Source organism: Amphiura filiformis, chromosome 20 (assembly GCF_039555335.1).
Source record: "Amphiura filiformis chromosome 20, Afil_fr2py, whole genome shotgun sequence".
Lineage (NCBI taxonomy): Eukaryota > Metazoa > Echinodermata > Ophiuroidea > Amphilepidida > Amphiuridae > Amphiura > Amphiura filiformis.
Genome location: NC_092647.1, coordinates 38,705,901 through 38,730,902, shown reverse-complemented (window position 1 = coordinate 38,730,902; position 25,002 = coordinate 38,705,901). Strand labels below are relative to the sequence as shown.

The 25,002-nt window shown below is 37.7% G+C and overlaps 1 protein-coding gene across 1 annotated transcript; it reads left to right on the top strand.

Annotated features, from left to right (window-relative positions):
• Nucleotides 1–816: 816 nt before the first annotated feature.
• Nucleotides 817–23,176, top strand: LOC140142859 (kelch-like protein 25). Its single transcript, XM_072164880.1, has 4 exons — nucleotides 817–929; nucleotides 10,478–11,103; nucleotides 13,767–14,033; nucleotides 21,520–23,176. Exons 2-4 carry the CDS (start codon nucleotides 10,507–10,509, stop codon nucleotides 22,447–22,449), a joined length of 1,794 nt encoding a protein of 597 aa, XP_072020981.1. The 5' UTR covers nucleotides 817–929; nucleotides 10,478–10,506; the 3' UTR covers nucleotides 22,450–23,176.
• The last annotated feature ends 1,826 nt before the right edge of the window (nucleotides 23,177–25,002 follow it).

The window sequence follows — 25,002 nt, the reverse complement described above, 5'->3', positions numbered from 1 at the left end:
GTTCTGGTATACCAGAACGAAATTAAAATTTCATGATATCTTTGCCAAACGAATTAATCTGCAAGCGGTATTCCTTCATTAATATATTCCGTACAATGGGGGTAACTTTGGGCAAAGAATTGGGCACTCTTGAGAGTTTTTAAACCACTGCTTCCAAACAAATCCGATTATCACCTGATTATATTTCAAATTATCTATTTTTGGTGACAATATAGTTCCGATCTTCACCTTGATGTTGAAAATTTTTTTGTAAGGGTGCCCTAGGGGTTAAAAATAGCCTGACCAATGTTACCCCGCATTTCAATTGGGGCAACTTTGGATAGAGTAGGCCTATTTATACATTCCACGAAGAAAAAAAATTGATCTTCGTTTTATATGAGCAAGTTGTTGTTTTTTGTAACATTTGACTCCTTGCAAAGTTAATCAAGCACACATCATTGCTCACAAATATCGATTTTTATTTTTTCAGAAACAAATTTAAAAAAATGCTAATTTTTGGTCCAAAAACATTGCCATCAAATATGACTAAAAACAATATTGCTGTTCGAAAATAAGACCATTTAGAAAAATATATTTGACCATGGAAGTACTAGTAGGCCTACTTCCATGATTTGACCGACCAAAGTTACCCCGCTGACCGCTGACCCGGGCCGCTGACCGAATTTACCCCATTTTACGGTCCTTTGTGTAAATATTCTCTTGTCGTGTATTATTTAGTGGTGTGCTCCCTTAATAGTAGATGACAAGCTGTATTTAACGATATATCTACTGCACATGCGCATAATTTTAACGCAACGAAGGCACGCATGATGAAAATTGATTATTTGTTTGGCTTGCAACTTTCTCATAAAATTGCTACTTTTTGTCTTCCTTCGCTTGTCTTGACAGTCAAAATCCAATCTGCACAGTAATCAGCACATACAGTTCCTGTAAGTAGACATTTATTAAGTAGAGGATAGACGTTTTATGATACATATCATGCATGTGAGTGAACTTGTTCTTCATGTTGATGTTCTTGTTCGAATACCACATACTGCATCACTACATGCCCAGTTCCAGTAACTGAAATTCCCGGCTCCGACCGGGAGTTCCAACAGGTCCTGTGTATATGTTTATATGTGCTAATGTGCATTCACATCAACAGGTCCTGTGTCATGTCAGAAATTAATATTTTGTTCTGGGTCTGATTATTCGGACTAAACTATTATTCAGATTTCCTTTTACAAATTAAGCGTACTGCTAGCCGTCCAGCGCGTATTATTTTGCACATGGTCCAATGCACGCGCTTGACGTCGCGCACGTATACGCGATGGTTAATTTGTAAAAGGAAATCTGAATAATACTTTAGTCCTGTGCATGTGTTTATAAATATGTACTAATGTGCATTCCATGATTCACATGCATAGGCTTTAGGAAGATTTTCAACAATTTGGGGGGGCTGAAACTTCAAAAAAATGTGTGGAGCCCGACTGGGGGTGCGCGAGGGGGGTTTCCCCCCTGCCCGGGCAGTCAGAAAATTTTGCAAAATATAGGTCACAAAGACCCCTTTTCCCTCTATTTTATCACAATTTTTAAGTTTACCTAGGATTATGGGGGGGGGGGGCTGAAAGGTATTCCAGCCCCCGCACCAACATTATTGAGGGACTGATCCCCCTCACCTCAAGCCCCCCAGTTCTTAAGCCTATGACTTGTATACACACTTAGCCGCCGGTACGAAGAAGTCATTGCTCGAAAAATGATTGCAAATTACACATTTTACCGGGTAATCATTTTTCACCACAAAATATCATGACATATCGTCGGGTGTATTACAATAATTACATAATGACGTATGTTGATTTTTGTCATTTTTATGAAAATTGGCCAATGTATTTTAAATAGTGAGTAGTATAATATTACCAAGATTTGAAGCTCAAGTTTGCATAATTAATTAGATGATTAATTATGCAAATGACGGATGTTGATATATTACATTACCCAACGTTTACATAGTGGCGTATCTAAACATCCGTCACTATGTAAAACGCAAAAAAACTCGGAAAAACAACTAAATTGTATGGCGTATCTGTCACATCCGTCACTATGTAAAAACATTATTTTTCAATTTGAACGTACGTAATTCAATATTGTTCATTGAAACCTACATGATTTCTTGACGGATGTTGATAACTGGGTATAAACCAAAATCTTTTACGTAGACCAGATATTCAATGGATCATTATTTTAGTAAAATATCACTTTTAATAAATTTTTAATGGTTCGAGTTGATTCGACAATTATTTAGAGACATATTATTTCAAAGCTTTACAATATAAAAGGGATGATTAAGTAATAAAAAATGAAAATATGATCCTTTTTAAGGGCTGGGGTATGAACGTTTGGACAGTATTTATTTTGGGCATTAGAGCACATCAGACATATCGAATTGCATTCTGAATACGAAGAATGTCATTCTGATATCAAATAATTTTGATTTTTTGAAATTTGCAATTTAATACACATTTTATGGCAAATCATTAAAAATTGATATTTTTGATATTTACCAGTACTTGAAGTAAACTTTATGAATCTGATGATTTATACTTAAAGTGTATGTAGGTAGGATGAAAAGCCGACGATCAATTGAAAATTTTGACCTTTCGTATTGAAGATATGGATTTTTTTTTCCCAAAACACCAAAAAAAATTAGTTCTTTTTGGGTAAAAAATCCATATCTTCAATATGAAAGGTCAAAATTTTCAATTGACCGTCGGCTTTTCTCCTGCTACATACACTTTAAGAGTATATCATTAGATTTATATAATTTACTTCGAGGACTGTTATATATCAAAAATTTGAAAAATATCAATTTTTGGCTCTTAGCGGAGCTAATGGGCCTAAGGAGTCCAACTCGATGGTAGCCATATTTTACCTCATTTTTCGGCAACTTCCGGCGCTGCTTTTTTATACTAAGGCTTTTTTGTGTGTGATATTTAGATATCAAATTGGGTTCTAAGCTTTGCTGAGTTATTTTTCAATCGATTGCACTCCTTTAGAGGTGAATTTGGGGTGGGGAAAGTACTTATTTTGAAGTGAGAAAAGTCAAAAGTCATCACGAGAAACAAGTCATTTCTATCTTTTGCTTGGTTCCCTGTATGCGCTAGAGATTATTTTGGTCTGAGTAATTTAAGTTGCGAGATCATGGCGGGAATTGACGGATTGCACTATTTTTCTTTGGGAAAGTGACCTTTTATCATGAATTTTTGCGGTGATCTCACATGGCTAGAAACGTGATTGGATGATTCCTTTGTCCAGATTGTTTATTGAGTTCTCAGGAGTTTCGTCACCATGGGACAACACTTCAAAATATTTAGAGACCAGTGGCGTAGTAATTTAGTTAAATTAACGCTAAATAACCAGGGTTGCCAAAAAAAATTCAGCCCGAATCAAATAATCGAAAAGTCGCCCAATTTTTTTCTTTACCCTTTGTATTCTATGGGGCAGGAAATTGTCCCGGTTAAAATCTTCAAAAGTCGCCCAATTGGGTTACCAAATCGCGGGTTTGACAACCCTGATAACAACGTCTCGCCAGCGAAGGTCACAGCTGGCATTGTTTGTGCGGCACGCTTTCTACCAGCGTGGGGTTGGGAATTCTGAAAATCTGTAAAAAGGGTGGGGGTTAACATTTTGTGGAATAAATGGTGGGTTTCTAAAAAGCGTGGGAGCAATATATAAAGCGTGTGGGTAACGCTACCAATTGAAAAAATATATATAATAAAGTAATTTGATGATCTGTTGAAAAACATTCATATTTTCTTCATAAATCTCGAAAGAAAATGTCGGAAATTAATTTGCTGCTGTTTTCAATTCGTACGACGTCACCCATATAGTAGAATCGACGCGCCGTGAATTTTATGAATGAATCAGGAATGAATATAATTTTCAGTCTCTACACCAGCCGCTTTGGTCCGCTCGCTCCACACTAGAAGTGAAGGGACCGGAACCACAGCGGTTGTGTAGAGACTAGAGAGTGATGAGCATGACGTAATGCAATTAATTCAGGATGTCAGCCCTCTACCATTCGCACATGTGTTCACAATAAACAATTCTAATGGCGAAAGTCGTAGTTTTGGAAAGATTAAATTGCAGTGATTCAGTTGTGCAAATAATGTCGCAAATGTTTCAGATGAAGAAGAAAATCATGAGTATTTGTTAGATGAGGATAAATTCTGCATCAATTCGGATTCTGAAATGGATCAATGGTGCAGATAGTGATAAAATGGACCCGGAAGTGACTGTGCAGTCTTCCGAATTTGATTAAAGTAATGTTGTAAACCGGGGTTGTAAATGTAAGCATAAGCTTTGGATACAAACACTGCAAAAGAGTGAGGGTTTGATTTTTGTCTCGTCTGATTTTTGTCTCGTCTGAACTATGTTTATATCTGGTCTCATGAACCGATACCTCGTTCAGGATGGGCCTTAGTAATCACTATTTCTGTCTGTCCGTGTGTGTGGGGGAGGGGGCGTGTGTCCGTCCGGAGCTGTATCTGGGGAATCGTAAGACCTGCGGGGACGTTACTTGGTGGGAGGAAGCATATCCAAGTTTGCTCCGTAACCGTATGTTTTCGGTGAATGCGAAAATCAGCATAAATTGATAGCATGGTAACGAAACCTGGTGGCAGGAATGATCAGGGGTATAGCGCTAGGTTGCTTTTTGGGGTCCCGGACCCACCAAATTAGAGTTCGGACCACCTATTTTTAAATTTTCTGCAAGTTCAGGGGTCCCTGCAGATCCCCAGTTTTTTCAATCTAGCGCTATTGCAGGCATATTTATGCTGCATTTGTGCAAATCGGACTCGCCAAACTCTACTCCGGACCCCCTACTTTTTAATTTTCTGCAAGTTCGGGGGTCCCTGCGTACACTGGAGTGTTTAGTTCTAGCGCTACCCCTGGGAACGATACACACCTGCTGATCACCTGGTTAGTTTTTTGGCAAAGATTATGCGCATTTAGTTGTTAATTAAATTTGCATAATTTATGCGAAACACTTCTACAAATATGGTTGGAAACCTGAAGAAATCCTCCTTGTGGAGCTGCATATGGGGATCCATAAGAACCCTTAGCGCTATGATGATGTTACTTGATAGGGGGTAGCATGACTAGAGGGTCTCGACCTGATTCGATTTTGAGCACAAAGTATGGTTATGAAATACTTAATCTGCATAGTTTGTGCATTACAGGCGAAAACCCATTTTCTCAGAGACTGGGGGTCACACATTCTTCAAACTTGGTGGGTGGGTGCATCTTGACCCCAGACAAAACAAGTGTGTATTGTTTCGTGGGTCAAGGTCACCCGAGGTCATCTGAGGTCAAATTACTAAAACTGTCGTATGGGCATGAAACTTGGTGGGTACAGTCAACATTTAGAGTCAGATTTTTGGAAAGTCATTGCGGGGTCAACCAAGGTCATTAAGGGGTCATCTGAGGTCAAATTACTAAAAAGTGTCGTATGGGCATGAAACTTAGTGGGTACAGTCAACATTAAGAGGCAAATTTTTGGAAGGTCATTTCAGGGTCATCCGAGGTCACCAAAGGGTCATCTGAGGTCAAATCACTAAAAACTTGTATATGGGCATGAAACTTGGTGGGTACAGTCAACATTTAGAGTCAAATTATCAGGTCATTTCAGGGTCATTCAAGGTCACCCATGGGTCATCTGAAGTCAAATTGCTAAAAACTGTCGTATTGCCATGAAACTTGTTGGGTACAGTCAAATTTATGGAAGGTCAATTCAAGGTCATCCAAGGGTTATCTGAGGTCAAATTACTAAAAACTGTCATATGGGCATGAAACTTGGTAGGTACAGTCAACATTTAGAGTTAAATTTTCGGATGCTCATTTCGGGGTCATTCGAGGTCACCCAGGGGTCATCTGAGGTCAAATTACTAAAAACTGTCATATGGGCATGAAACTTGGTGGGTACAGTCAACATTTGGAGTTAAATTTTTGGAAGGTCATTTCAGGTTATCCGGGGGTCAACCAGGGGTTATCTGAGGTCAAATTACTAAAAACTGTCGTATGGACATGAGACTGGGTACAGTCAACATTTGGAGCCAAATTTTGTGGGGTACCATGTTCCTCAAACTTGGTGGGTGCATCTTGACCCCAGGCAGAACAATTAAGTTTGTATTGGTTAGTGGGTCAAGGTCAACTGAGGTCATGCAGGGGTCATCTGAGGTCAAATGAGCAAAAACTCGTATGGGCATGAAACTTGGTGGGTACAGTCAACATTTGGGGTCAAATTTTTGGAAGGTCATTTTGGGGTCATCTGGTGTCACCTAGGGGTCAGCTACCAACCTGTTAGCATTCGACTTCAAGAACAATCGCTTTCCCACCAAAGAAGCGTAGAGCCACAGTACCATTGGTGCTCTTGTTTATAATTTGTCATAAAATTTGTATTATATTGTGATTTTCAAAAATGAAAATTATTTGGTATCAGAAAGACATGCTTCGTATTCAGAATGCAATTCGATAGGTCTGAGGTGCTCTCATGTCCCACAAAAAATACTGTCGAAACCCAATAAATGCTCATTTTAGATCCCTTAATGAGTAGGTTATTGAAAGATGATCAAAATATGTTCAGAGGCGTTTAGAGGCGGCTCCAAATTTACAGATAATACAGTGTAAATTGGCAAAAACTGAATACAATTTATTTTATTTTTATTTTATTTATTTAAACTTTCTTTACCCAGGGTAGCTCCTTCAATGTCAAACACTGATTTCCAAGGAGGCCCTGCATTTACATTGTGAACAAGAAGCATAATATTTATATACAGTAATAAATCAGAAAATACATTATAAATGGCACATGTATGAAATTGAAAACAATTGAGAAAACATGAAAATTCAGATTAAAAGACGTATTACACTGGTTTGATCAAAAAAAAATCATTGGCATTTTGTAAAAAGAAGTTACAGCTTGTGTGATTAGCTATATCATGAGAGTAAGTACTAGTAAGATCAGGAGTAAATACTCAAATACAATATGCCATGTACGTCGTGGGCACTCGTGACGAGTCGGTTTTATCATGAAAAAAGCGTTTAGTAATAAGAGTAAAGAACCGACGGATGCTTCGAAGTCCTTCCTTGATCCGACTTTTATGCGCAAGACATAGTGACGGATGTGTGACGGAATGTCCATAGATCAACACGAGAGACCAGATTAGCGTGCGCGATATTAGCTGATATTGGCGCAAGACATAGTGACGGATGTGTGACGGATGTTAGGGTGCAACGTTTTCACGTTTTTACATACTGACGTATAACTTTGTAATCATTTTACTGATTTAATAGCGAATAATTCTTCATGTGATAGATGTTTCAAGATACTTTAGATACTAGTTTTTTCGTTTCCCATGCGTTTGAATGGGAATTATTTTGCCTACTTGCCATAAGTTTAGGGAGCACATTTCTTCAATATTTTGACAAGTTGACATCAAATGTTCTATATTTATATTGTTTAGGCCTATAGTACGTCCAAAGTTGTAATTTTGTGTTTTTGACAGGGTGCGTGCAGAACCTTGAAAAGCCAAAAAGTGCTTGAAAATACTTGAAAATCAAATTACCTTTTCAAGGCCTTGAAAGTCCTGGAATTTCCTGGAAAAATGTGCTGAAACAATAAAAAATTATGGTACAAATAAGTAAGAAAAGAAATTCAGAAATAAATCTGTGTTGTAGGCCTATATATTTTTCATTTTATGTAGGCTATTGATCTCTTTCTGGACTCATATATCTCCAATTTTAAAATGAAAATTCCTTAAAACCCTGGCTGGATGACCCCCGATTTTTCTCATTGTTGATGAGTTTTTGGTATCATTTAATAGATTATATTTTTCTCATTACCATCCTGAAATTTGACTATCCAATTTGATGTATTTTCGGAGAAATCAAGAAACAAACAGGCTATAGTGGTAGCTACGTCCGACATTCTGGGTAGGAAAAAATGATTCCGTGAATAAGAGCCGTTTTACTCCCATGCCAATTCGCACGAACGGAAATAGGTCCAAAATAATGAGGGCGCTATAATGATAAACGCTTAAAACAAAAATAAAGAAATACATAAGGCAGGGGTGGAATTTTGTTAAGTGCCACGGGAGTCCAAGTGGATTCTCGCAGGAGATTTTTGCGAGAGTCCATGGATTCCCGTAAACGGATTCTCGTAGTACAAATGTACAATCTTGCGGGAGTCCAAAATAAATTGGCAAATTTTGTTCACCAACTAGGGTGTACAGAATGCAAATAAAATTATTGTCAAATAACACACTCTGATTGTATTTGTACCAACTTTTAATTAGCCAATGTCATTATCAGTCACCATTTTATTTAAGGTTTATAGGTACTAATGATACGCCCCACATGATTGGCTGATTATCGGGTTGTGGGTGGGTAGATATCCACTCACTGCATTGGTTAGAAATTTTTATTGATTAATCGGTTGTAAGTATTGATTTAAATTAGTTAAAAATCAGTGGAGCTGAGAGCTGGTCATATAATGTTTTCGCGATGGCGAGTGTTGAACTTGAACGTAAGTTTGCTGAGTGAATGAGCCGATTAAGTTGACTGAAGGCATGTCCAGCGGGAGTCCACAAGGACTCGCGCAATAGGACTTTTACGGGAGTCTCTGCGAGAGTAGACCCTCTGACTCTCGTCGAAATTCCACCCCTGTAAGGGATGAAATAAATACAAAACAAGACCTTATCTTGTTATGTATGATACGAGGAATATGAAAAAAAATATGAGAAAAATGCCCCCTCTATAAAATTAATTAATTAATTAATTAGAAATAAAATTGAAAAAATCATTTTTTTTTATTGAATAAGTTCATCAGGTTTGTAGATTAAATAAACAAGACATTTTTGAGTGACAAAACCAAGTGAAAATTAACTCACTACAATATTTCGTCCTTCACGTCGGAGGACTTCATCAGGTATGACTGATATGGTCATCGGATCAGCAGTCACTCAAAAATGTCTTGTTTATCTTTTTTTTTCATTAAAACAAATCCTAATAAAAGAAAAGTGTAAAATGTACGGTACATGATCGATAATATACAAAATTAAAAGGAAATGGATCAGGGTCAAATTAAAATAAAAAGAATGAGATATTTTGTCACAAGAATGATGGGCGTAGTGGTATGGCGAAGCACTCGACGGGAGTGGACTTGTTTCTGGATGCCGGACCACAATGCAGTTCATGCGTACCAACGTATTGGCTTGGTAATTGTGCTAATTATTCACTTTTACGCTGAAAATGTTCTCGTTTTCTCACATAGATGCATAAAGGGGACAATATTTGAAATTGTATAAGTTTGAAAACAATCCATATCCTAAACCGATAGGGTTACCCCGGCCGGCCATTTTAAACAACTATTGATTCATTTTCTACATTAAATTGATGGATACTTCACAGGAATAGATAAATAAAATTTTGAGTAGTTTTTTACAGGAAACACTTCTTAGAAAAGAAAATTCATGCATGTCGGACGGAAAATTCAGTGAACATTTACATTTGTAAAATTGCAAATGTGACCATCCGCACAACTGAGCCCTGAAGTCGCCAATCATCATTTTTGAGATATTCAACCAAAATATTCTGCTTGAAATTAGCTTTAAAATGATGTATATCATGTTTATAGTACTTGACATTTAAGTAGTGAAAAATCAATAAAACAGTCAATAAATCCTTTGTTTCCTATTGTTTATTGTTAAGTTCAATGGAGCATATCTCAATAGTGGCACTGGCAACATCCGGCTCAGTTGTGGAGGATGGTCACAAATTATAAGGCCAAACAACAAAAGTTCATCTCAAAGCTTGTGCGCGCATTTGTAAAATCACAAGATTTGAAAAAAAAGAAAATGCAGAATTTTTTTTATTTCAACAAAAAAAAAAATTTCCGGAAAAATCCGGCGAAAATCAGACTTTTTTTCTCAAAATACCATAAAAATGCCAAGTCGGGAATAAAAAAAAGCATTTCGTATTTGTTTTAAAACCACTTGGGAGCTTTGAGACTAACCTTTTTTCTTGTTTGGCCTAATAATATAGTTTAAGTTTAGGGATTTATGGACCAGTCATTAGACTCCTATATGTTAGTGTTATTGCAAGATGGGGCAAGCCTTCTAATGAGGGGGGGGGGGGGGGCTTGGACTATGTTAATGAATGCAATTTTGTTTTAAAATACATTTTAGGTATTGGTGATTTTTTTTTTCATTTCATTTCATTGTAGCCCTAAAATGACTTCCTTAAGCTCAGTTGCATACTGTCATTTTTGCTCCTACATGTAGTTGCAATCATGTCAAACTTGTGCTAAAAAATGGCATGTGTTCAAAGTGACATCACAGTCTATTCACAGCTTAATTTCACATTTTATTCAGTTTTCAGTCGTTTAAATGTTTTACTAGATTAAATTTAAAGTGCAATTTATCACTTTGTTAACTTACAGATGACAAGGTGGCAGATGCAGAACATAGCATGAATAACGACAACATGGATACTGAAAATCAACGTTTATTAGATCATGTTCAAAAAGTATGTGAGGGTCTTCACAGACTTCAACAAAACAGAACCCTTTGTGACATCACCATAAAAGTCGGTGACACATCATTTGAAGCTCATAAAGCAGTCCTTGCTTCAAACAGTGACTTCTTCCACACCATGTTTACATCAGGATTTCAAGAAAGCCATGCATCGGAAGCTACCATCACAGGCAAACCAGAGGCCTTCCAGATTCTGCTAGATTTCTCATATTCAGGCAAACTTGATGTTCCTTCCAGTGAAATTACTACTGTCGTGGATGTCATGAAAATGGCACACTATTTGCAGTATAATTTAGTTGTTGTCAGGTGTGAAGAGGTGTTACTGCAACATTTCCATCAATTTACCATGAAGGATGTTCTACAGATGATTTCTGACAGCGATGTGTTTGGGCTAGGCAGGTTGAAGACCAGATGTAAGCAGTACCTTGCTCAGAATTTTGATGGCTCAGAAGAGTTTCTTCAATGCATGACCAGTGAATTGATAGTAGAGACATTGAACCACAAGGACTTTAATGTCATGGAAGAGAAAAAGGTAAAATATTATTTTTTCAGTCGTTATTTAGTTAGGATATATTGTTATGGTCACTAAAATGACCCAGGCCATAATCACCTGCTTCCGAGTTCATGCAACAGCTAACATACAAACACACTGTTTCGCAGATCCACAAATAAGTTCATCAGGATTGTCAATAAAACAGATAATTCAGAGTTTCTTGTGTACAAATCCAAAATTTGGGATAATGTTACGTACCTCAATGACAGTTTCGTGTTTATTATAGGCCTATAACAACTTAAGGGTTCTAGAATGAGCGTTTATGGCGTTTCGACAGTATTTTTTGTGGGACATGAGAGCACCTCAGACTTATCGAATTGCATTCTGAATACGAAGCATGTCTTTCTGATATCAAATAATTTTCATTTTTGAAATTCACGATATAATACAAATTTTATGACAAATTATTAAAATTTGATATTTTTCAAATTTTGATATATAACAGTCCTCGAAGTAAATTTTATAAATCTAATGATATATTCTTATAGAGTATGTAGCTGGGAGGAAAAGCTGACGATCAATTGAAAATGTTGACCTTTTATATTGAAAATATGGATTTTTTTTTTCCACAAAAGACCTAATGTTTTTTGGTGTTTTGGGAAAAAAAATCCATATCTTCAATACGAAAGGTCAAAATTTTCAATTGATCATCGCCTTTTCATCCCACCTACATACACTTTAAGTATAAATCATCAGATTTATAAAGTTTACTTCGAGTACTGTTAAATATCAAAAATGTCAATTTTTAATGATTTGCCATGAAATGTGTACATTACATTGCGAATTTCAAAAAATCAAAATTATTTGATATCAGAAGGACATTTTTCGTATTCAGAATGCAATTTGATATGTCTGTTGTGCTCTAATGTCCCACAATAAATACTGTCCAAACGTTCATACCCCTTCCCTTAATTGCTATTTATTTAATTAGTGCAGTGTGGAGTCAATCAACTAGCAATGCAATATCATACAAAAATCAATCTTGAAATTACTGCAATGAATACCTTTAGCTATGTTTACTTAAACCAAGCTGGGAAGCCTGGAGATCTTGATTGGCTAACTTTCTGATGGGATTCCGTTGATGGTCTCGGTTCTTGATCCAAGATCCGGCAATGTCCAAGATCCTGTCTATCCAAAATAAACCCCTGGTTACAGTCTCAGTTCAAAGTCCTGATGACTATATTTTTACTATCCTAGCTGCTATGCTAGTGTTCTCCAAATGGTCTTCTATGTTGACCGTAAGCTCCTCTCTCTGAGATCTCTTTAGCAAGCTTTCTGCTCCAATTGACAGACAGACAACACACTACGTTAGTCCAGCAAAATGTCACAGTTTGTTGATGGGGACAGTTTGTTGATGGAGATACTTCAGTCTGCCGCTTCTTTGAGTTGACAAAAATCGAGCACTGTTGGCTCTACTACCGCCTTTGGTGTATTTTATTCTCTCCAGCACACGCACAAGAACTGTTATGAAATCCCATTATTTTTATAGCCAAATGTGATCTTGGGAATTCCTATTTCTTAATTTAATATAACATTAATCTTTCACATGACATCACTTCCCCAGGGGAATCCTATGACCTCACTTCCTGAATCCATATGATGTCATCGTCACTTAACAATCTCAGGGGAATTCCCAGATGATCCAAAATTAGAAATGATTCAATTTGTTTTTGATCAAGTTGATGCAAGAAAGGGGATCCCTAAAATGTCTCATGAAATAGACTTTAATTGTAAACAAAGATGAATCATCAAATTAAAATAGTTGCTAACTTTAACAGGATCTTTAGTTTTTAAAATAACATAGAATAGGTTAGTTTTGTGCATTCAGAACTAAGGGAGTACAAGTATAATGTATTGGAAAACTTCAAAAGGCAGCAGGGTGAAATGGGGTAAAATCATTAGGCTTTAAAAAAAATAAGTTGACTTGCCCTTATCGACCGACTTATCTGAAAAAAGACTACAGAGAAATGTCATATTTTGGTTTATAATATTCAAAACATGTGTTATATTTATGTTAAACTGCGGTATAGACCACTTGACATGTGACATAGTTTGCTCAGGGCATGTGTATTTTAAATCTCCCACCACATTTCATATAGTACAAGAGAGCAGTTGAACAGCGAAGTGGCTCGTTCGAGCATATCGACAGACCAATCCCTCGCCTTTGTTGATAAACAATGATGTCAAGTGGTCTGTGTAAATGCATAAAATCATCAATTACTCATAAGTCAATTTGTGCAATTGGTATGTTAATTTCAGCAGTGTTGGTTCATTCAGCAGTGTGGTTCGTTAATTTCAGCAGTGTAAACATACCGTACGCTGTAACTTTAATGTCCAGGGAAATGTGTGATGGAAATTGTGTTCAGTCGCGTTTCCTGCATTGATTTGAATCACATTATCTGTAGTATTTTTGATAAAGCAGACACTGTCTCAGTTTAACTAAAATTCTCTATGCAAAGTATTAGGCATCATGTTGTTTTTTACAGAAATTGCAAAAACCGACCAACCCAGGTGTTGGTACCTAAAGGGCAAGTCAACTATTATTTTAGCCTTATGGTCACTGTACAGTGACAGATTGATTGATTAATTCATTATTTAATTGTTGCATTAATTTATTGACCAATTAATTTTTCCTTTTAAAGGTGTTTGACATCATTGTTGCATGGCTCAAACATGACTGGGAAGGTCGCCAAGAGTTTGCACCACTACTGCTTCAAAAAGTCCGTCTTGGAGCAGTTCCATCAGGCCACATTACTGTGACCTTTTTAGAATCACCCGAATTAAATTCCATCCCAGAATGTCGGCAGATGGTTGTGAGAGTGATGCAACTACTTGATAACAAGCAGCCAAATGACCCTCCACTGAGCATATCACACCCTGCCTTATTTGAAACCAGATCAACGATTACCGTAAGTGTGTAAGGATTTGGAAATGGAATGAATATTACCCATTTGTACCATTTTAGCTCATTTGCAAGCAAATGAATTATAGTCGTGGTACAGATTTTTCTATGTTTATGCCTCCACCGGAGGTATTATGTTTCCTGGATGTCCGTCCATCCATCCGTCCGTCCGAGCTTGCGGGTGCAATTTCTCGGAACTGGTAAGATGTAAAGTGATGCAATTTGGTGGAGGAATGGTCATTGGCGGTCTTCAAATTCTAGTAGGTTTGGTTAGTGGGTCAAGGTCACCCAAGGTCATCTAGGGGTCATCTGAGGTCAAATGAGCAAAAACCGTCATATGGGCCAACTGGTAAGATGTATAGTGATGCAATTTGGTGGAGGGATGGTCATTGGCGGTCTTCAAATTCCAGTAGGTTTGGTTAGTGGGTCAAGGTCATCCAAGGTCATCTAGGGGTCATCTGAGGTCAAATTAGCAAAAACCGTCATATGGGCATGAACCTGGTGGGTACTGTAAACATGGGCATGAACCTTGGTGGGTACTGTAAACATTTAGAACCAAATTTAGAACCAAATTTTTGGAAGGTCATTTTGAGGTCATCCTGGGTCACCCATGGGCCAACGGAGGTCAAATAACTTAAAACTCGTATGGGCATGAAACTTGGTGGGTACAATCAACATTTAGAGTCAATTTTTTGGACGGTCATTTTGGGGTCATCCAGGGTCACCCAGGGGCATCTGAGGTCAAATAACTTAAAACTGTCGTATGGGCATGAAACTGGGTGGGTACAGTCAACATTTAGAGTCAAATTTTGGACGGTCATTTTGGGGTCATCCGGGGTCACCCAGGGGGCATCTGAGGTCAAATAACTTCAAACTGTCGTATGGGCATGACACTTGGTGGGTACAGTCAACATTTAAAGTTAAATTTTTGGAAGGTCATTTTGAGGTCATCCAGGGTCACCCAGGGGTCAGCTGAGGTTAAATTAGTAAATTCTGTTATATGGGCATGATACTTGGTGGGTACATTCAACATTTAGAGCCAAATTTTTTGAAGGTCATATTTTTTGAAGGTCATTTTGAGGTCATCCGGGGTCACCCAGGGGCAATACGCCTCAAGGTGGAGGCGTTGCGGCCGACGCTTTGCGTCGAGAACCGCGCAAGTCGAGAACCGCTCTAGTTTTTACTTTCTCTTGCTACATCGTTTGAGTAATGCACATATCAAATGTGGACTTGACATCATGTGACCCGGGATTTGACTCAAAGTGTGTCCCGGGGGAGCCGGGTGTTGGCCGGACTGGTATAAGAATTGACGTCGGCCAAACCCCGGGAAATTGGGCTGGGACTTTACCAGAGGAGGGCCGTGATTATGTCGTAACTTACCCGGGGTTTTCCAGCAAGTAAAATGAGCCGTAAACATGGCTGTGGTTTGCTAGTAAAGGATGCAAGCATTTACAGGCCGGGGAATCCTATCACTTGGTCGTACTTGACCCGTGGATGTATATTAATAGTCCACTGAGTCACCACATTAATGTTTCTGTTCATATAAATCCATTCCAAAAACAAAATCTTGGCTGTTGTTTCCAAATTTTGCAGTAGGCCATGTATTTGCTATTTACCGGGGCTCTAAAGTTAGCATGTTTAACTAGACCACACTAGCTTCTTGACATGCACATGCAAACGAGAGCCTGCTATATGCTTATTTATGCCAAATGTATTGGTTTTTATTTTCTTACGTTAAGTATTAACCATCCTCCAAGATTAAAGTTAAAAATTATTAGGTCTACACTCAAAAACAAAACTGTCCGTGATAATAAAAGTATCCATGATACTTTTGTGACATCTGCGATCGACTGCTACATGGCCATAATACATAATAGAAGACTATACATGTACTGTAGGTAGTGTACACATTCTTTAAAAAATAATTATAGGTGTACCGTGTATGATATAAAAATTAAATTCAATGTCTTGTGTTAATATACAGATTTTCAAAACTATAATATATTTTCATGTTGGAGCGTTTAACAATATTATTAATCACAAATCGTTGAAAGGGTGTTTTAAATAATATGCATGTTAGAGCCTGTGTGTTGATACTCAAACAGAATAAAGCAAGTAGGCCTCACACCTAATAGGAAGGAAAGGAAAGAATTATAGAGAATCTAGGTAGCCTAATTTCGTTTATCATTTTTAGATGTTCCGTAACAAGGTGAGTAACTGACGTATTTGCAATGGAACACTATGTAGGCATATATTTGAAGCGTTGAATCCACCAGCATGTCCAGAACTCGGCAGTCCATTGAAGACATGCCTGCATGCCGAATATTGAACCCGCATGACAAGATTGCCGCGATATTAAAACCATATTAAGATCCAGGCCTATATCCGATGCTCAGGGCCGGGAACTTGGGCCGAGGAATACCCGGGGTTTGCATCGGTATTTGCATCGCATATTCGCCCCAGGGGGCCGGGGAGTGGCTGAGAGTTTTGTCCGGGTGGGTCCGGGACTGGGCAGGTGTTTACCCGGGCCTTGAACTTTTAAACCCCAAATCCACAGCTCCACAGAACGGCCCAGAGCCTAGAGGGCATAATGACCCATCCACCTGTTGTTAACTCGTCAAAATTGACATATGGTATGAATACACCAGTACTCCAGTAGCAATTCTAGCTGACAGCTTTCAAAATTTGCTATCAAAACTTTTTAAGGCTATGTACGTGTAATGTACCTTTTCATTTTTAATCACCTCTGAGTGTGCATGAAAAGTCCCTGGGGAAAAGTCCAGGTACCCGACAATTTTAAGGCTATATGGTGGTTCTAAAATACTGGTACTACTTTAGGCAACTACATCCTGGTAGAGGGGTCTAGTGATAGCGTATTATAATACCGCCACATTGAAGGTTATACGATGGAAAGCGTGAATATGCTAACTTCCTATTTTTTCTACTATCGGAATTCCGATTGTTTAAAGATTTTGTCACCAAAAGTTTTCTTCGGACATTCTTCGTATTCAGAATGCAATTCGAAATGTCTGATTCGCTCTCATGTCCCACAACAAATACTATCTCAAAAAGCTCATTCCAGATCCCTTAAGCTGAAAATTGCATATAATGGGATATATTTTTGCTTAAAACAAATATTTTGAAAAAATGAGAAAACGTTCCCTGGACTTTGATGTGCTCTAAACGATAGTGCAGAAAGTTTACCTTTTGCTTGCATATTTTTCGAGTTATCTTGTCACAAAAATCGGGCAATATTGTCAAAAGTGAACTCTGAGAAATCAATGTTTTAGTAAAAAAATGTCGAAATTGTGGATCAAGGGAAATGAGTCGTATGTCACGAACATTGATTTTGAGATATTGGCAAAGAAAGTTTTACAATTCTTTTGTTTTGTAATGTTTTCAGGAATTGGTAAATTGACGTAACTTTTCAAAGATAAGTCATATCAACATGGGGTTTCCAGTTTCTGAAAGCTTTAAATGTCCTCTTTAGAAACATATGTGTAAAACTCATTTTTGACCAGGGTCGACATGTGACTCATTCCCCTTGACCATGTCCTTATATGGCCTTACATTTTAAAACGGTACTTAGACTTTCATGCTTGTAAAAGCTGTATCTGGTGCATGTTTTTCGAATTTTGCACCAATGAATCTATTTGCGCCAAAATTCAAAATAATTTTTTAAAGTAGGCCTAAATAATTTTGAAGTCTCATTACAAATGTTTTCAGCTGTTTTTTTTTAATCTTTTCCTATAGAAAGAGACATGTAGAGCATAAGCATAAATAAATTTAATAGGCGTACCTTTTATGTTTTTCACCTTGTATAGATGGGGCCTACTGCATTTAGTCCTGGTGCCTGACAATTTTAAGGCTATATGGTGGCTAGTATCCCATATACCAGCATTTTCTACAATTACATGGTAGTGTATGACGTGCAGTTGTGCTAACTTATGGACTTGATTCCTACTGACAGTTCCTGATCCTGAGATGGGGCTGTCAGATGGCGGAGCTCTGTCCATTTTTTTAGCTGCGGGTAGCAGCTCTATAAGTCACCATGTCTCTCCGTTAGTCCGTCCGTCCGTTAGTAACAAATGCTAAAAAATGCTGTAACATCAACATCGTTTGTTGCATGGCTATGGTACTTGGTGAGGGGGAGGGCCTATACTGGCCCCATACTGGAAAAGAGTTTCGTCCAGAAATATGCTAATTAGGTCATTAAAGGCGCATTACACGATTTTCAACAATTTCTAAAAAATGCTGTTACGTCAACATCGTTTGTCGCATGGCTATGGTACTTGGTGAGGGGGAGGGCCTATACCGGCCCCATACTGGAAAAGAGTTTCATCCCGCTAATTAGGTCATTAAAGGGGCATTACACGATTTTCAACAATTTTCTGCATTTTTGAAATTTAGATTTTTTGGATGCAAATACTCTTCTGGCATTATTTGCATCAACATCGTTTGTCGCATGGCTATGGTACTTGGTGAGGGATAGGGCCTATAAGGAAATTTGGGAAAAGTGGGGAAAATTAGGGAAATTGAGGGGAATGGGGGAAATTAAGGGCAATTTTGGGGAAATTGAGGGAAATTCAGGTGAATTAATTGAAATTGTGGGCAATTAAGGGAAATTGGGGAATGAGGGGAATTAAGGGAAATTTGGGAAAATTGAAGAGAATTAAGGAAATTCAGGTGAATTAAGGAAATTCAGGTGAATTAAGGAAATTGACAAAAAATAAGGGAAATTTGGGAAAATAGAGGGAAGTTAAGGAAATTTGGGAAAATGAGGAAAATTGGGAACATTGAGGGAAGTTAAGGGAAATTGAAGAGAATTAAGGGAAATTGAGGGAAATTCAGGTGAATTAGGGAAATTGACAAGAAGGGAAATTTGGGGAAATTGAGGGAATGGGGAAATTAAGGCCAATTTTGGGAAAATTAAGGGAAATTGAGGGAAATTCAGGTGAATTAATTGAAATTGTGGGCAATTAAGGGAAATTGACAAGAATTAAGGGAAATTTGTGAAGATAGAGGGAAGTTTAGGGAAATTTGGGAAATTGAGGGGAAATTGGGAACATTGAGGGAAGTTAAGGGGAATTAAGGGAAATTGAGGGACATTCAGGTGAATTAAGGAAATTGACAAGAATTAAGGAAATTAGGGGATTTAACACTTTTGATGTCAAGGCGCTTTTTTCCTGAAAATCGTGTGGACATCAAAAGTGTCCGAAATCGGTTTCCAAACACTTGCGATGTCAAGATGCTTTTTTCCCGAAAATCGTTTGGACATCAAAAGTGTCCGAAATCGGTTTCCGAACACTTTCGATGTCAAGACACTTTTTTCCCGAAAATCGTTTGGACATCAAAACTGTCCAAAATCGGTTTCCGAACACTTTTGATATCAAGACGCTTTTTCCCGAAAATCGTTTGGACATCAAAAGTGTCCGAAATCGGTTTCCGAACACTTTCGATGTCAAGACGCTTTTTTCCCGAAAATCGTTTGGACATCAAAAGTGTCCGAAATCGGTTTCGAACACTTCTGATGTCAAGACGCTTTTTCCCGAAAATCGTTTGGACATGAAAAGTGTCCGAATTCGGGTTTCGACCACTTTTAATGTCAAGACGTTTTTTCCCGAAAATCGTTTGGGCATCAAAAGTGTCCGAAATCGGTTTCCGAACACTTCTGATGTCAAGACGCTTTTTTCCCGAAAATCGTTTGGACATGAAAAGTGTCCGACATCGGTTCCGAACACTTTTGATGTCAAGACGCTTTTTTCCCGAAAATCGTTTGGACATCGAAAGTGTCCAAAATCGGTTTCCGAACACTTTTGATGTCAAGGCGCTTTTTTCCCGAAAATCGTTTGGACATCAAAAGTGTCCGAAATCGGTTTCCGAACACTTTTGATGTCAAGACGCTTTTTTCCCGAAAATCGTTTGGACATCAAAAGTGTCCGAAATCGGTTTCTGAACACTTTTGATGTCAAGATGCTTTTTTCCGAAAATCGTTTGGACATCAAAAGTGTCCGAAATCGGTTTCGAACACTTTTGATGTCAAGACGCTTTTTCCCGAAAATCGTTTGGACATCAAAAGTGTCCGAAATCGGTTTCCGAACACTTTCGATGTCAAAATGCTTTCTTCGCCGAAAAGCGTTTGGACATCAAAAGTGTCCGATATCGGGTTCCGAACACTTTTGATGTCAAGACGCTTTTTCCCGAAAATCGTTTGGACATCAAAAGTGTCCGAAATCGGTTTCGAACACTTTTGATGTCAAGACGCTTTTTTCCCGAAAATCGTTTGGACATCAAAAGTGTCCAAAATCGGTTTCAAAGACTTTTGATGTCAAGACGCTTTTCAAAAGTGTCCGAAATCGGTTTCGAACACTTTTGATGTCAAGACGCTTTTTTCCCGAAAATCGTTTGGACATCAGAAGTGTCGAAATCGGTTTCGAACACTTTTGATGTCAAGACGCTTTTTCCCGAAAATCGTTTGGACATCAAAAGTGTCCGAAATCGGTTTCAAACACTTTCGATGTCAAGACGCTTTTTCCGAAAATCGTTTGGACATCAAAAGTGTCGAAATCGGTTTCCGAACACTTTCGATGTCAAGACGTTTTTTCCCCGAAAATCGTTTGGACATCAAAAGTGTCCGAAATCGGTTGCCGACACTTTTGATGTCAAGGCGCTTTTTTCCGAAAATCGTTTGGACATCAAAAGTGTCCGAAATCGGTTTCCGAACACAATTTTTCAAATTTTGATTTTTTTTTTTTTTTTTTTTAGGTGTGGATGGAAATACCCTTTCTGGCATTATTTTAAGATGAGCGCCCTCAAAGGTTAAGCTCACAGAGGGGTTACAGGTCAAAATAGGGGTCAAACTTAAACCTGCTTCAAAGACACCATAACTGCAAAATTGAATTCCTTGTCCTGCAGCGACCGCCACGGTTACCAACGGTCCTTGTTTTTCAGGAAAGCTTTGTTTTAAAAAGCTCTGATGCAGTTCATGTATATGAAGGTGACTCGGTTTTCAAGTTATGAGTCAAAATTGAAGCTTTTGCATTTCAACTGCTTTACAGTGTGTCTTACCTTTTACTCTAGTATGGCCAGAATTTTGCATCGTAGGCCTAAAATTAATGCTGGAATGGATTGTTTAATGGTTGATACAGCTAGATAATCACTCTTTGTTTTATATTTTGCAAATCAACACAAAAGTTAGACATTTTACAGAGTTTTTCACTATTTTGTGGCATTTTCAAATTTCTGTGAGCAAACCCCTAATTCCGTGAATTTTTCTGTTTTTCCGTATCACGGAGAAATCATGGCTTAAGCCATATCCATGTGAAACCACCCAGTTCAAAACTGCTAAGCTGTGCTAACCATTTTCTCTATCGAATTCCATCCTCATGATTACCATAATTATAATATTTTGAAACAGGGCCACATTTAGTTTTCTTGTAACTAAAGCAATTTAGCTATTTTTATTACCTCTCTCCTCTTTTTAACTGTCATAGGTAATTATTAGATTCCATCCATACGGTAAAACATGTTTCTTTGATGGAGAGCGGAAAGATATGAGCAAACTTCCAGCATTACCACAAAAGGACTTCTCCCGCAGCTCTGATAATTGTGTTGTTGCCAATAATAACCAACTGTACGTAGCTCGTGGTACACAACAAGGCACAAGGCGTTTGCGGCACCCTCAATTTCTTTCCTTGGATGAGGTAAACAAGAAGTGGACACCCCTGTCCGCCATGACACACAGACGGGAAAGGTGTTGTTTGGTATCACTTGGTAATAGTCACATATATGCCATTGGTGGGGTGTGTAGAGGCGTTGGCATCAAAGACTGTGAGGTGTACATCATTGATGAAGACAGATGGCGTGAAATTGCACCCATGCCTCATCCAGTATGTTCAAAGTCTGCTGTTGTTCATGAAGATAAAATTCTTATTTATGGTGATCAAGATATGCATGATGATCAGGTTAACAATAATGTTCATCGTTTCAAGCTGATGATGTACAATCCCACCGTCAATACATGGCATGTTCTTGATACTTTCCAACATGACACAAGCATGACTGAGTTTACCACAGGTTTGGTTACCCAGAATGGGAGATGTTACCGAATTGTTGGTGATACAGATGCTGGTTATATTGTCCATGAGGTGATAATTGATCACAACAATAGGAGTTGTATAAGTGGTAATGATCAAAGACAGGAGCAAGATGCTATTCCAAGCAACTTAAATAAGCGCTACTTTTGTATTGACCAAACTGTGTATGGGACGTCAAATTTTGGCTATTTAAAGTGGGATGATACTGTAGTTCCAGAAGCATTAAACGAAATAAAAGGTCTGGAAAGTCAGATACGAGGCATATGTAATGTAAGGGACACTGAATGTGTCACCACTTGGAGATTTGATGAAGCTTTGTTACTTTAAATTTACTATGCTCTAGAGTACTTTGTAGTAATAAAATTCACGGAATAGATCCATCAGGTTTGTAGTTATGCAGTAAGGAACAGAACCAAATATTTTATTCACTATTGACGGTTTTGCCTATCATAGTCAATAGGTATCATCAGAATGATGATGGATGATCCTTACTTCCGGTTGAAAACTCTACTTAACAGTCGGGAAACATCCAACCGGCGGATGCCTATCGACCATGATAGGCAAAACCGTCAAAAGTAAGTAAAATATTTGGTTTTGGTCAGAAGAAAATTTTCTTACAGTAATGAAATTATTTAAAGCAAATGAAACTAAGCTTTGTGATGAGGGTAAAAAGCATTAACTTGGAATCTATATGTAAGAATTACTTGATGCAACACAGTCAAAAAGGTACAACCCATAATGCACCCACTGAAATACTGACCATATTTGACCATGTCGCAGGGGGACCAATTGCATTTCAAGTTTTGTATCCCTTGTGTACACCAGCTTTTAAAGATCCTTGTATAATAATCACACCTAAGCAAGTAACAGTTGTACAATTTATTTTGCAACACTGTATTAAAATATACCTCTTACTTTCATTTGAATGTAGCAAGTGTTGACAATTTAGGGAACCTGTGTTTTGAATATTTGAAAATTTTGCTCACAGTGTTTTGGATACACTAAATAAGATAATTGCCTTGAGCAGGTCATGAGCAATATCCTGTTTCATTTTGTTTTTGTGGCGCCCTCTACGGAGGGGCCACATATAGGCATGTACTTTGTGAAATCTTCTAATTTCAGTCTTGCTAGATTTACTCCTTAATTGTTTTGCTAAAATTATGCCCAGCTCAGAAATAAAACCACAATATGCTAGGATTTTATTATTGTTTTCTGATATGCACGGGATAAAATGATGTGTGTATATTCTTTGTTTAAAATACAAAATTAATGGACTTATAAAAACACCAAATAACCCGTGACCTTTGTATGGTTTAAACCAGTTTACCGCCTCTTAGAACCCGATAGACGGTGACATTTGACCATTCTAATTATGTATGTTTTGAACATGTTTGCACATGAACTAGTTGTTTACAGTGTGAAGAATCTACAACATGCTCATCTATCAGGGCACAGTTCTTTAACCCCAATACATTTGTGCATTCATTGAATGACCTTTGAAAATGTGAGTACAAAAACTCATACTTTGCAAATTAAGGTCAAATTTTGCACTATGATTGTTTAATTGAGGTTATTGATAATATAGTGATTGCACACAGTGCACCTAATCCTAAACAAACACCAATTAATTATAGTTGACCAACACAACCACTGACCAAACATGAAATCACTAATGGTTTATGTGCTTGAATACAGCTCAGTATCTTTGTGGTGACTATCTCTGATAAAAAACAAAACATTAATTAACGAAAATCAACCCTGGTCAGCAGAGAAAGGAATAAATTTGGAAGACATGACTGTGTTGAAGGTCAGAAGTTTATTTGCAAAAATAATATTTATTGTAATATGCCTAACTGCTGGGATGGGTTCCTAGCAAGGTAAAGTGAAAGAAACCCCAATGGCTATTTTGTCTGTTTAAAATAGAGTTCTATGGCCGACTTAAAGTCATAATTATGACGTAATTTTGTTATTTATTAATTAATTTTTAGCAGAATTAATAACATAAAATGGGCTGTGCCCGTTTCATGAAGAATAACGATCGATCTTACCCTTGATTTAACAGGCCTGTCAATTTCTTGGTATTGTTTGATATGAAAGGAGGGTATGATTGTTTTGTATTAGTTTAAGTATTTCCTAGCCTCTCTTAGCCACATGGTTGGCTACAAAAGACACAGAGTAGCCTATACCTTATAAACTGGCATGAGTGCGCCGACCCCAAGTTTTCAACATTTCAGGATTGTTTCTGGACGGAGGTCGGGTGAAAAACGAAATTACGTTTACATGACTTTGTCGAAATTCGTCGTGTGACAAGAATGAGTGTATAGATGACTAGGGGAAGCTTACTTATTTGTGTCTTCTAGTTATCCATCATATACCCTAGGCCCTGATAACGAAATTCAACAATATTCAATATCCAAAGCAATATCCTCACTACAACGGCCCCCAAAACAGAACTCCCACCCCACATAATCGCAAATTGACACAAAGCTTCATTCCATGAAGCATTTCTCTCATTTGATCATCTTCTACTCTTCCCTAAAAAAATCATTATAATACCAAATCTAATCACCATGGAATTCACCATATCCCGTCCAGCTCACATTGGGCGCCACATTCCTTTTTTAAAGGAATTTTTATTTAATACACAGATTGATAAATGTTGAAATACAAGTGACCCTCATATCTTAATTATTTTGTGAATTAAATGCTCTGATCATGCTGATTGATTTCAATGAAGTTGATATCAAATTCTTTATCATATAAAAGGAATGACTTCAGGATTTATTTGGTTGTAATTATCTGGGATGTATTGTTTGATAGTGTTAGAAATAAGGCAGGCAATCTGCCCAGTTCACTGTATGCCTGCTGATATGGACCCCA